General features: G+C 43.6%; 1 protein-coding gene across 1 annotated transcript in view; it reads right to left on the bottom strand.

Moving 5' to 3' along the window:
• LOC119247803 (anoctamin-2) overlaps positions 1-13994 on the bottom strand; it is a 236822-nt gene that overhangs the window by 5368 nt on the left and 217460 nt on the right. Inside the window, exons 20-22 of the mRNA XM_054696498.1 lie at positions 10093-10245; positions 9666-9718; positions 7638-7819 (exon numbers count right to left, since the gene is read on the bottom strand). Of these exons, the coding sequence (XP_054552473.1) occupies positions 7638-7819; positions 9666-9718; positions 10093-10245 (388 nt within the window). The remainder of the gene's footprint in view (positions 1-7637; positions 7820-9665; positions 9719-10092; positions 10246-13994) is intronic.

The following is a 13994-nucleotide window of genomic DNA, read 5'->3' as shown; positions in this document are numbered from 1 at the left end:
TGTTTGGTTAAATACCCAAGAGTGGGGGTGATTGGGTCATATAATCAACTGTACCAATTTACATTGCCACCAACAGTGTAACAAGGTTCCTCTTCCTCTGCATCCTGCCTGGCACTTGTTTTGGGGCATCTTTTTAATATGTGTTATTCTCACAGATGTGAGATGATATCTCAATTGTGGTTTTAACCTGTATTTCTCAATCAAAGCAATGGCAGATATTTTCTCATGTCTCTATTGGCCTTCAGATACCCTCTTTGGTGAATTCCCTACCTAGACCTGTTGCCTCTTAACTGGATTGTTTTTATATTGCTGAATAGTGTATGTTAAGTATATATACATATATATTATATAATGTCTAGTATGTATGTATACACACACACACATACATATTAGACACTAACCCCATATTGGTAATGCATTAATATATATATTTTCTCCCATTCAAGGATGTCTTATAAATCTACTTATATTTTCTTTCATTGTACAAGCTTTTTAATTTGAGGTACTTCTAATTATTTTTTCTGCTTTTATTTTCCCTTGCCATTGGAGTTGAATCCCCAAAACACCTTTATCATTGATGTCACGAAACATATTACCACTGTTTTCTTCTATGTATTTTATTATTGTAGGTCCCGTGTCTAAATCTTTAATCGATTTGAAATTTATTTTTGTGCATGAGGTTAGAGAGTGATCCAACTTTTACTCTTTTACATTCTAATATTCCAGTTTTCCTAGCACTGTTAGACTTTCCTCTCCCATTGCACAGTCATGCCTGCTATTTTATAAATTGAGTTTTGATGTATATGTATATTTATTTGTAGTTTTTTAATTCTATTTCATTGATCCATATGTCTATTTTAATGCCAGTACCATATTGGTTTTAGTACTATTGCTTTACATTATTGTTTAAAGTCAAGTAATGTGATGCCTCCATTTCTCTCCTTTTTTCTCAAGATTGCTCTTACTAGTGGAGACCTTTGATTGTTCCATATAAATTTCAATATTTTTTTGCTCAATTTCTTTGAAGAATATTGTTGGTATTTTAATGGGTATTATGTTAAATTTATACATTGTCTTAGGCAAAATAGTCATTTTGATTATTGATATTCTCCATTCATGAGCATGGGATGTCTTCCAATTCCCCAGATTTCATAGTTTTAAAAATATCATCCTAAGATGTTAGGCTTATTGAGTTCTCATTAAGTAACTAATTAAAGAGGAAATGTTGAAACTTTAAGGCTAGAAATGTCCACAGAAGACAGAGCAACTAATGGGCTTCACTTATCTGTCTTTGTGAGAATGGCAGGGGTGGGTGCTGAGAAGAGTCTCTCTTTTCCTTTTATGCCTATATATATATATATATATATGCACATATTATATATAATACATATTAATATTAATATATATTAATGTATTAGTATTAATATATGTTGATATTACTATAACATTATATTATAATAAAATATAAAATATTATAATAATAGAATAATAGAATAGAATATTAATATTAATATATATAAATATATATGAAGTTATATATAAATTATAAAAGTTATATATTATATACATTATATATAATAACTTTTATAATGAAAAAGTTCATGATTGCAAAAAAAGAATGCAAGTAATGATAATTTTCAAATGACATAAATACATTTTTATACTAAGATTTGGGAAGCTAAATTATAGTATAAATTGGGATAGACTCACATACCATATGTAGAACTGGTACAAAAGTCAACATTATATTTTAGCTTTAAAATTACATTAATATGGCAAAGCAGACCTCTCCTGATTCACCCGCTGCTCCCTTAGCAGTGTATTTCACTCAGTTCTCCTGTTCTGTTCCCCACTCTGTCTCTGGTGAATCCTCTCACCCCCCACACCTCTGACCTGTACCCCAGTTCTTGTATTCATAAATAAATACATCGTTTAAAAAATTTACATTAATATTTTATCTAGATTGTTCTAATGCTGAAAAGCCTCATTGATTGAGTTGAATTTCTGCATTATATAGATTATCAACATTAACCCAAAGTACATTTCATTATTATAAAACAAACATATGAAATAATACATTAAAGGTCCTACACTTTATGCTAATATATTAAAAAATAATCTAAGGAAGATTTGCATAGCTATAGCTCCCTGGTTACTGCTAGGACAGTGTCTGGGATCTGGCCAGAATTGGGTGGAGGTGGGACAGAGCTGGAGAGGTTACCTGTCGTGTTTAGAAAATGTATAGGACTAGACTAATATACTGTATGCATCACTATTAATTTTTTAAAGCAAAAAGAATTTTTGGAGGCTATTTATTCCATGTCCCCATTTTTAGAGATAGGGAAACTGAGTTACAGAAAGGGAAGAGAGACTCCTGGCTCAGCTGTCCCTTACCATCCTCACTTCAGAGGTGATCAGAGACAGTGACATTAGCCACACTTCATCCCAACACAAAATCACTGTAGGCACAAAAGGTGCCCACATAACAAACTTGGAATTGATCCTCAATAGTCAAGAACAGTTTTCTTTTTCAAATGAGGTATTGGTTACATTACAAATTGATTATTAAATGTCTTTCTCGACTCCAAACAGTAGTATGTAAAAAAAAAATTTTTTTAATAGTCCCAGTGGAGATTAATGCCATATGAATGTGGAACATAATTACAGACAATATTTTCATACCATCTGAGCTACTTAAAACTAAATTGGCCTTTAGCAAGGGGAAAGGGTACAGGCAATTAGGAATTAATGAGAACCATGTTAACCCAGTGGTTGATAAAGATCAGGAGAGGCAACACCCGGAAAAGCTGATTCTCCCTCTGGTCTTATGAGAAAACACATGAGAGGCGGCCACAGGCTGGAAGGGAACTTGTCTCTTCAAAGGCTCTTCCCAGGACTTTGCGACATGAAAGAACTTAGGCCCTGCAGAAAAACCTCGCAGGAGCCACCTGGCAGGAGCTGTTCTAAACGCTCAACAGCTCTAGACAGATCCACTGGGTTGCCTGGGCCCAGGTAGGCTCCCCTAGCTCTGGGCCACAGGCCCTGCCCCACTGACCTCCCTGCTCCCTTCCAGCTGAGTCAGGAGCCGGAGTCCACATGCACTCTCCAGGACATGGTGGCCCCAACCCTGTCCAGCGGTCACTAGTCACGCCTGCAGGCTGACGTCACAGGAGCAGAGGAGCTGGCCGAGGCAAATGTTGCTTCAAAAATGCTGGGAATGCATCTCAAATGGCAGCAGAGACTTGTCCCAACTTCTGTTGCTATTTTTAAGATACCTCTCTCCCTGGCGAGGCTGCTTGGAGCCCAAGATTTCAGTTTGATTTGACCACATTTATCTCCAGAGGTCACTGAAAACTAAGAATAAGAAGGATCATCTAGTTCCCAACACTATTTGCCAGAAAACCAGGGCAAACTTTCCCACCAAGGAAACAATTTTAAAAACTGGGATTTGGCTGGGATATGGTATAGAGTCTTAGTCTCTCTCTCTCTCTCTCTCTCTCTTTCTCTCTCTCTCTCCCCTCTCTTCTTCCCTTCCTTTTTGGATTTCTATTTCTTACAGACACTGCCAAATCCTGGCTTGGAAATACACTAGGTTATGCCTTACTTCCTAAATCTCCAGAAACTTCGATGACCCAGTCAGAGTCACTCAGCATGATGAGTGGGGTCCACGAGGTAAAGTAGTCCCCACAGTGCACCTTCCAGTTGCACATTTAGATGTGTCACATCTAAATGACAGTGGGCCCCATCTGCCTACACTTGACAGTAGGCCATCTCTTTATTTTAAACGTAACTCTAATCTGCACACTGCAGCCAGAGAGATCAGCAGTGAAAAGCTGATCCCTGTTCCCTTCACCCCTCAGTGGTTCCCCATCACCCCAAGATAGTCTCCATGCACCCTATACAACCAACAAGCTCTTTTTGGTCTTGCTTCTCATGGTTGACACCTGCTAGACCACCATCCTGGAGCACAGTTACCCCTCTCGCTGCACCTCTGGGCTATATCACTAGACTAGACCATGTCTGTCCCACTGGACTGCACCTTAGCCCTGGACCATGGCATAGGCAGCCCCTCTGAAAAGGGCATTTTTTTCTTCACCTTTTGATCCTCCCTTCCTCCAACTCCACATACCAACCAGGTCAACCAGGTCACATGCATGAGGAGTTTCAATATGATTCTCTCTCTGGCCACTCTGTACTTCCTTCCTGCTCCACCTCCCTCAAAACTTCCCTGAACACACAAATCTTGTGAGATGTGTGGCCTCCTTCCTTGGGGCCCTTGAAACTTGTTCCTCCACTATAAATTATTAAGGTTACATTTTAATTGCATGTTTACTTATTCATCTTCCACACCTAAACTCTTTAAGGGGTGCACTGTGGTTGGTTCCTTGTTATATCACCAATGTCAGATCTATAGAAATGTCTCAAAAATAGTTCCATAAAGAACCTGGTATTGAGTAAGGAAAAAAATCAATGGATGTTCCAAAAATTCTATTGGCTTAATCCTGAAATGATCTATCTTCTATGGATACATTTTTCTTGGCTGAAATACAGCATGGACCTAGTGATAATTCTGCCATGTAGTGGTGGAATTTTTCTTAAGGGCCACAGGTAAGCCATGGCCCTGTCTATGTGCATGGAAACAGGGACGTGTTACTGGGCCTTTAGAGCTGGCTGGAAAATCTAGTGACTCTGAAAGCAGACACAAGAAAGCACCATCTGAGCCTTGTATACTAGTGATACCTGGTATCACTATCTGTTGTTTTGGCTGAGTGGTACCATTCATCTTCACTTCCTACCAGGGAACTCCCCTCTACTTTAAAACCACTTGCTTCACATGGAGATGATGTCAGCTGTAGCTTGATACTATAGTTAACACTGGTGTAGAATCAGGGGACAGGGAAAGATTTAGTTGTAGTGGACTTGAGCGAATAGGGCCTGACCTAAAGTTAGGCCAACCCTCAACTTTCAATATGGGGTGCATGAAAGACCCTTTTCGTTTAATCCGGTTTAAGCCACTGATAAATCTGAAAAGCATAGCCATTGTTTATATATTTTATTGGAAGATCTGATAGTCAAGGTCAAGGTCAAAACCTTTGGTTCTCTGGACGGACGTGTGCTTCTACACCAACTAAAGAGACCGACGCTGTCATACTGTCCTTGCTTCACACTGCACAGGAGGAGGAGGTCTGTAATCTGGACGAGAACCATCTGTTATCTTACAATACTCTTCGACTTCTTAAGCCTCAGTTTCTTTATATGTAGAATGAGGAGTTTCAACAAGATGATTTCTAGGACACCTTCCAGTTATAAAGATTTTCTAATTCTTATTTTGCAGCACCTGTTTGCTTAATGTAAACCCGCTGACTGATTTCAAGGGCCTTGCTGGAGCAGATCTAGATAGCACCAGAACAGGCCTTAAGCTGGTACAGACCTTCTGTATGGTGGAACTATGTCTCCTGAATCTGCAGACCAACATCCAGCACCATGGACAGTCTGGCAGCCGCATGGAAGAGTGGCCTCTGTGCTATGCAGAGTCCAGTAGTAAATCTGCCTGCATATGACTTGTGACCAAGAATTAGTCACTTTTGGGCCTCCCTTGGTGGAGCAGCAGTTGAGCGCTGGGCTGCAAAGCTGCCCACAGCCTCTGCAGCGCCGGTTTGATACCCCGCCACCCGGCAAGGGTCCCACATGTCATGCAGACCTCTCCTGCCATGCCCGCTGCTCCCCTCAGCAGTGTATTTCATCAGTCTGCCTGTCCTGTTCCCCACTCTGTCTCTGGTGAATTCTCTCATCCTCTCGCACTTCTGACTGTACCCAGTGCTTGAATGAATGAATAGATAGATAGATAGATAGATAGATAGATAGATAGATAGATAGATAGATAAAAAGAATCAGACAATTTCTAGCCCCTGATGTGAAAATACTGGACATATCTAGGCTGATGTGAATTGATATTTATGAGTAAATTTACTCATCTATTCTTGGATTTGGTCCCTGATTTTGATTCTTTTCATGGTTGGCTAGAGTTGAGTCCTAAAGTTATTCCTCTTGGGATCAAAAGACTCTTGTAATTAAATGATAAAATAGTACAGTTCTTTCATGGGTTGGTGAGACCAATCACTTTTCTCTCTTTTGTGTACTCAGACTGTGAATCTGAACTAAGCAACCATCTCACAATGGCTTGGTGCCAGGATTTCCCTGGTTGAGAAGGAAGACAGACATGCCCAAGGCTTCCATTGCTGCAAACACAACTGCTTCCTTGATAGAGTATTTATATCAGACACTATTGGGGATGGTCCAGGAAAGTTCCACATTTTCTCAGTAATGTCCTCTCCTAGGTTGTGGTTACTATTATAGCAATTGTTCTGTTTTTTTTAAATATTTGAGGTGTGATCTTTCATCAAATCATTTATGGGACCAATCACTTAACCAGGGTACACAAAGTTCAAAAAATATATTCCCCGCTGCTCTGTCTTTGTCCTTCTTGGGAAAATAGTGGAGAATCCTCTGTTTCTTGGCTTCAATGATCCTTGTCCTCAGATGGTTTTCAATCATGTCTCTAACTGGACCTCTCTGGCATTCCAGCTTAGTGAGTCTAGGGTTAGGTGGAAACAGTTCCTTAGATTTCTTACCATCATTTTAAATGCAACATGATTAATTCAATTAAATTCATTACATGGGCCATGGAGAGTGTCCCAGTGTCTTGCCATCATGTCAATGGAACCACAGTTCCTTGTCCTCTGACTTCAGCCCAAACTTGGGAGATATCCTCAGCCCTCATGTCTCTTGTCACCAACTTTGCAATGTATTATATAAAATAGCTCATTTTCTCTCTTCTTCTTAATTCTCTCCCCCACTCTGGTTTGTGCCCATCATGGTCCATGCCTGAAACCTTCCTCAGTTCCCCCAATTCTAGTCAATCTTCCTTTGAGAACAGATCAATTCTTCTAAGCCTATCTTATATCCTATTTTTCTCTGGCACTGAAAATTCAGTACCTTCCTATTGCATGACATTAAAATTCCTAAGATTCCAGGTTTCCTCATTGTCTATTTCAGCCTACCTGCTCAAATTCAACAATGTTGGCTTATACTATCCCAGGAGTTTCTACATGTATTATGTTCCTTATATTATTCACAATTATCATCTCCCAATGACTCTTTTTTCTACATTGCCTAGCTCCTAAGTGTTGATATGATGCCTCAAATTCATCCCACTCCCATGACTTTGCCCATGCTAACTCCCCATCTAGAATGTTCTGTGTATGTGTGTCCTACAACTCCTCGGGGCCCCTCTAGGAAGCCTAGCCCTTGCTCATCTCTGAATCCCTGCAACACTCATAGTCTGTACTAAATATAATCATTGAATGATCTGCTCTGTTCTGTCTCATCTGCTTATCTTTCCAGCCAAATCATTTATAAACTCCTTGATGGGAAAAATGAGGCTATATTCTCAATGTTCCATAGTGTATAGTAAAAGGCATTAGATAATATTGTTAATTCATCAAAATGATGTCTAGGGATGAGGAGAGGTAGGAGACACAGGGAAAGGAGAATGATGTAATTTTAGATCACCCAGATAATTACATGGATCTACCACTTCGGGTCCTCCCCTGCTCTCCTCCTTCAGATTACTTTACCTGCAGAACTGAACCTCCTGGTCAAACTGTGAGTTTTCGGGCTGTGTTCCCTCCTTCAGCTGGCTGACATTGAAAAAGGAGAGGGTGTGGTTGACAAAGCCGTGAAGTGTGCCATTGTTACTGTAGGAGTACTGGTATACCAGACGGGGGATGAAGTCAGAGGTGACGGCAATGACAAAAGCCTGAGGGATAAAGGCATGTGCATTAGAGGCTCCAGGTGACATGGAGTCCATTTTGCATGGAGAGATTGTCCCCCTGGGTCTCCCCAGCCAGAGCCACTGCTCTGACTGACACAGAATTCCTTCCCAAGCTCATGTAGTTCACTCACCTGTGTGTCCATCCATGACACATGTAAGCAAACCCACCATACCATGGCTGCCAGGAGAGTGAAAGACAACTGGTGGGGCAGAGGATGCTAAGCCAATGTGGGCATTTCAGATGCCACTTCTGTGGTATCTGAGTAGACATTGATATTGGCCAAGCCACAGCAGGGCATAAGATTTTTTGAGAAAATTACCAATAATGATGAGAATTCCACTTAAGAGCTGCTCCTAAGTGACACTGGGAGGCCAAAAGACCAATGATACAGGTCTCCACAGTTCTCTTAATCTGACTGTCATCTCTTGACACTTTTTAGCATATCCTATGATGGAGGCTGTTCTTTCATTCATTTTACTTTGGAAAAGTGACATCAATGGGAAGGAGCAGGTCCTGCTAGATGGAATCACTGTGCCCAGCCAGCATCTGGCCTATTTAAGCACTCTATAAATGTCCATGGAGCCGTCCAAACGACAGATGAATGATTGCATGTTTGAATGTGGAGGTACTTTCTGCAAAGAAAACCTTAAATCTTTTTGGCAGCTGTTTATACTGTATTCTGCACCCATAATTCAAGCCCTTTTTAAAAGTAAGGTTTGGGTATTGTTTTCTAAATGTATACATGAGTGTGGATGGCCATAACCATATTTGACAATGAGTAACATACTCACTATAATCAAATCTATAATTTTTCTGAGTACTAGCTACAGGTCCTTTCATCATCCCACCTAATTTCTAGGCTGATCCTGCAAGGTGAATACTGCTATTATTCTCACCCATTTTTATAGGTAAGTCTGAGAAAGCCCAGGGAAATAAAACTTCCCGTTGTATCGATGGAAAGTGCTTAGCACTCGGGCCTCTTTTCCAGTAGACACAACTCCGAAGTAGCTCCTGATCTATTTTCCAAACTGCACTCTATTTCTCAGCCTCAAGATGTGTGCCTCCTAATCAAACATGAAAAATGTAATGGGCTGATCCTCTCTGCCCCTCCTCCTACCATTGCACATGTTCTAAATAGGGAAACAAATCTCCCCAGGGAAAATGGGCTTTCTGGGTGTACCCTAATCTGGCTGGCTTTTCTGGAGATGGGGATGAGGAGGCCCTGCCTGGCCACCCTCCATACTGAACGTAGAAGCCAGAGCTGCTGTTGGCGTGGGCCCGGCAGGATTTCCTCTGAAATGTGGTCATGTCTGGCAAGGCACTTAAGGAGGTCACAGGAGGGGGGACTCCTCTACTTCCATGTCCTATCTTAACCTACACTGTGCCAGAGTCCAAGGCATAATTAAGACTTTGCATCGACAACTTGGAGGAACCATAATTAGGAATTACAGCCTGGGCAAGGCGCCAAGTATTGTTTAGCACAGGAGTCGAGAAAGCGAGGAAAGAGATGGGTAGATATGTGGAATTCTTTCCTCATGATTCTTGGCTCTGAAAAAGGATCTGATTCTGATCCTTAAGGCCCAGGTATGCATCCTGGTAGATAATTACCTTTCTTTCTCTTAGTGAAATTAGCAATAAAGAGGCCCCACTCTGGTGACAGAATGCTGAACTGGGAGGCATGTGTGTGTGATTTACCAGGGGACTGTCTCAAATAAAGACCCAGATGGAAAAGGCTGGGGGGTACAAGGGCCAGGTTCTCTCTTTGAAGGCCTCAGCAACTCTAGAGAGCCCCTCCCACAGTGCTGGGGTGTGATGAACAGAAGCACTTACGTTGATGATAACAGAGAACTTGCCAATTCCGGAGAGAATGTCAAACCAAATCCCTGTAAGACAGAAAGAGGGTTTTCCTCAAACTGCTTCTATTGAAATTAAAAAAAAAAAAAAAAAAAGACAGAAAGAGGGTATCTGACTCAGGGTGATGACTGGCAGGCAAGTTACCTAGGGGTTCCCAGGAACAGGCTTGTCTGGAAAGGCTTAGGAACCCCTCTGTCTAGAAGCCAGAGAAATAACTGGGGGTGGAAAATGGGACTCCCCAGGCCTCCCAGCCCCGGAGGAGATGCAGATGGGTGGCTCAAAGGGGTGAAGAGGCGAGATCCTGCTTCCCAGCCCTCTTACTTAACTCCTGACATCACATGAGGGTGGCAGGGACCAGGGAAGGGGGGTGCAGAGGGTGGGGCGGGACTTGGCGGGGCCATACCGATGTCTTTGGTTCTCACAGCATCCGGCCGTCTCAGCTCCGTCACAAACTTCTTTGCATCCAGCCGCACCTCGATGACATTGTTGAGCAGGGCGAACACAGGGGCCAGAGGAAAAGAGGCCACAAAGAGGGTGACAAAGCCGAACTGGATGACTAGAAGAAAGAAGAGTGACTGTGAGAGGCTCCAGCAAGGAGAGGCAGGATAACCATGCTCTCACTCCTGGTCTGGTCTTAGCGAGGTCTTTTTGACAAGGTCTCTGCACCACGGATGGGGATTTCTTTCTCCATAGTTCTGGGAAAAGCTGTGTAGCAGGCACAGGCAGATCCTATGAAGAAAGAAGCCTGTACTCTGGAGTTGCCTGAACTCTAGTTACTAAACCTGGTGTTGGACACAAAGGTGGACACACACTCTCAGTCCAGAGCCAGGAGTGGGTAGGGTTGTATGTGTGGGCCGCAGGGACTTGACGCTGTCCTGGGGAGTGAAAGCAGCTACAGCAAAGTGATGACAAGTAGGCTTGGCTGTGTTCCAATAAAACTTTATTTACAAAAGCAGTAAGAAGAGAAAATGGGATTTGGCCCATGGGGCATAGTTAGCCACCCTTGACAATGTAAAACTTAAAATATTTCCCAAGTATGGCCTCTCCTTTCCACAGCCACAGCTTACTGAGAGCTCACTAGATATGAGGCACTGTCTGGCACTGTCTCCCAGGAGCTAGTGTAGAGAGGAAGATGCACAACAAGGGTTGATGTTTATCGAAGGAAAAAGAATGTATCAGAGACTGCGGACATCCAAAGGGGAGGAGCAAAAACCTCTTTGGAGTGGGGTGTAATGAAAGTCTCCACACGGTGGGGCTTCCCTGGTGGTGTCAGGGGTTGAGCACCACGCTGTGAAGTGGCCTGCAGCCTCTGAGGCATGAGTTCGGTCCCCGGTTGGCCAGGGAGCAACCCACATGGTACAGCAGACCTCTCCTGACTTGCCCGCTGCTCCCCTCAGCAGTGTACTTTGGTCAATCTGCCTGTTCTGTTCCCCACTCCATCTCTGGTGAATCCTCTCACCCTCCCACACCTCTGGCCTGTACCCCAGCTCTTGTATGCATAAATGAATAAATCTTTAAAAAAATTTACAAAGTCTCCACACGGAACACCTACACTTGCTCCCAGGAAGACTGGACTAAAGAGAGCATTCTTTAGTAGACTAAAGACTGGACTAAAGCAGTGCGGTATGGAGGTAGCCTGTGCCCATTGAATGGCTGGAAGGAGTCCAGGCCCCCTCAACTCCGCTGGGACAGCTGCAGCCACAGTCTGACTGTGCTGGTCAACCAGAATCCCCAAGCCTCTAAAGTCTATTCATCCCAGAGCCCAGTCATCTGATCCTATAACTTACCTACCCACACAGCTTTCTGTCAGCTCCCCTCTGCTTTCTGGATATAACTCAGATTCCTCATCTCGGGAGACAGGGACTCTACACCTGCTCCTGACCTGCCTCTCTGGCTCCTCTTCCAACATCTCCCCTACGCCATCACCTTATGCCTCCAGCACCGGGAACTCCCCATCCTGCTGAGCATTCCCTGACTGCGTGAGGGCCTTCCCCATCATTTGTGCACAAGCATTCATTCTCCAGTGAGCAAACTTCACAACACCCCCAGGATGCCATCTCCTCTGGCAAGCCTCCCCCCCACCTCCTGGTTCCAGCCTCCCCCCAAATCGCTGGCCGCGCCTCTGACAGTCACCACTATGTGGCGCTGTGATTCACCTGCTCACGTGCCTTCACTGCCCACTGGGAAGGCAGGGCCCCCATTCATTCCAGAGGCTCTGGATGCACTTGTCATGCCACCCAGTCCTGGCCCCAGGGAAGTCACAGTGGAATAGGACTTCCCCACAGACTAAGGGCAAGTTATTTAACTTCTCTGTGTTTCAGTTATACCGACTGTAAATTGAGACTGATAATAATACCCACCACACACGCATCAAAGACAAATGATTGTATACATCAGTTACTTCAAACACTGTCACTCACTGGTTACTCAAAAATGTCACCCCTGAGGGCCTCCCCGGTGGCAGAGTGGGTTGAGCGCAGCGCTATGAAGCTGTCTGCAGCCTCCACAGCGCCGGTTCGATTCTCGGCCAGCCAGGGAGAATCCCACATGGTGCCACAGACCTCTCCTGTCTCGCCCACTGCTCCCCTCAGCAGTGCTTTTGGCCCGTCTGCCTGTTCTGCTCCCCGCTCTGTCTCTGGTGAATCACCCTCCCGCGACTCTGGCCTGGACCCCAGCTCTTCTATAAATTAAAAAAAATGTCACCCCTGAGGTACAATTTTACTTTTACGGGAATAAATATCGACAGTAAAGGTGACAGCAATGTGGACGGTGTTCTCCTGTGCTAAATGGACACAAATTGAAGGTGTGAGGAGTAGAAAAGAGTGGGAAGAACTGGCTCACCCTGGGCATATTTCTCACCAGCCATGTCCTTGGGCAATGCCCTTGGTTTCCATGGGCATTAGCATCCTCATCAATAAGTTGAAGAGACTGGTTTAAATTCCCTCAGGTCTTTTTTTGAGATGCTGTGGTTCTTACTTTCTTGAACAAGCTTCAAGATTCTATGATATTGAAATAAAAAATGAAAAACCAGGATCCAAATGGAAAAAATTTTTTTGAAAATTAAAAAATAATTTTTTACTGAGGATTAAGCCTAAACACATTAAAAGCCGCAAAAAAAAAGAAAGAAAAAGAAAAAGAAAAAAGAAAAGAAAAGAAAAGAAAAGAAAAGAAAAGAAAAGAAAAGAAAAGAAAAGAAAAGAAAAGAAAAGAAAAGAAAAGAAAAGAAAAGAGAACCCGGATGGCCCTTTAACTAGCACACTTTAACCACTTTTGATTTGGTGGTCAACCCAGGCCCACAGCTGGGGTTACTGCTCTTGCTGATATACCTCTGATGCCCAATGGATGCCTGGCAGGACCTCAGTGACCAGCAGGTGCCAGTAGTGGCAGGCACCACCATGTCAAGGCTAAGGCCTTGGAATGACAGTCTGGATAGCTGGCTGCCCTAAGGGGTCTGGGGTGGGGAGTAGGGAGGAGAAATCTTCTAGAACAAGCTCTGGGAGCCAGGTCAAAATGCAGGGTCTATCACATCTTTTAAATGAGGCTGCTAAAGAATTCACTTTAGAGTCATGGGTAGGGGTGAGGGCAGAGGGGTTGTCAGGGATGGAATTAACAAGGAAAGCAAAACAGATGTTAGACTGGTTTTAAAAACCTGTAAAATGCATGCCTGTATTTAAGTACCTATATAAGCATTCTTTATGCTTGGGGTGCATGGGGTCCTGAGTTGGGCTTCTTGATCCAAATGAGTTCATTTCTGCAGGCCAAATGCTCTTCTCAGAGGGACTCCCTCCCACAGAACTGTGTTAACTCTCCCAAGCCCCATGAGGGCTCAGCCAGGAGACTGGTCGGGTGGGGACGGGGCAGGTGACTTCTGAGGGACCTGGATATTAGGGTGCGCCAGCAGCACACCTCTGCAAACGGCGCTTGGTAATCCAATGTCTTTCCAGGACTAGCGGGAAACTTAACTTTGCTTTCTTTCATGTAAGCTCCAGAGACAGAGACAAACTGAGCTGGGATTGCCCTGGGCTTGTGTTTTATATTCACAGACTCTCCAATCAGGCCCTTTTTTCTCTCTCTCTTTTTTTTTTTTTGTCCATACAATTTAGCTCCCAGAGATGACTCCCTAACAGTGCCCACACATGACCCCAGGCCATAACAGTGTCTCCTCTGCTCCCTTGCCATGTAAGTCTATGTGCTCAGCCCCGGACAACCTCAAGAGTGTGAGCTCAGCCAAGGCCAGTGGTGCTGGGCTTGCAGTGACAGGATGCCTGTCCCCTCCTCTGACATTTCTGTAAAGTACCCTGGACC

This window comes from Talpa occidentalis, unplaced genomic scaffold (genome assembly GCF_014898055.3).
Source record: "Talpa occidentalis isolate TD23 unplaced genomic scaffold, MPIMG_talOcc4v2.1 talOcc4.16, whole genome shotgun sequence".
Classification (NCBI taxonomy): domain Eukaryota; kingdom Metazoa; phylum Chordata; class Mammalia; order Eulipotyphla; family Talpidae; genus Talpa; species Talpa occidentalis.
The sequence above is the reverse complement of the archived record's forward strand: the minus strand, read 5'-3'. Positions and strand labels throughout refer to the sequence as shown.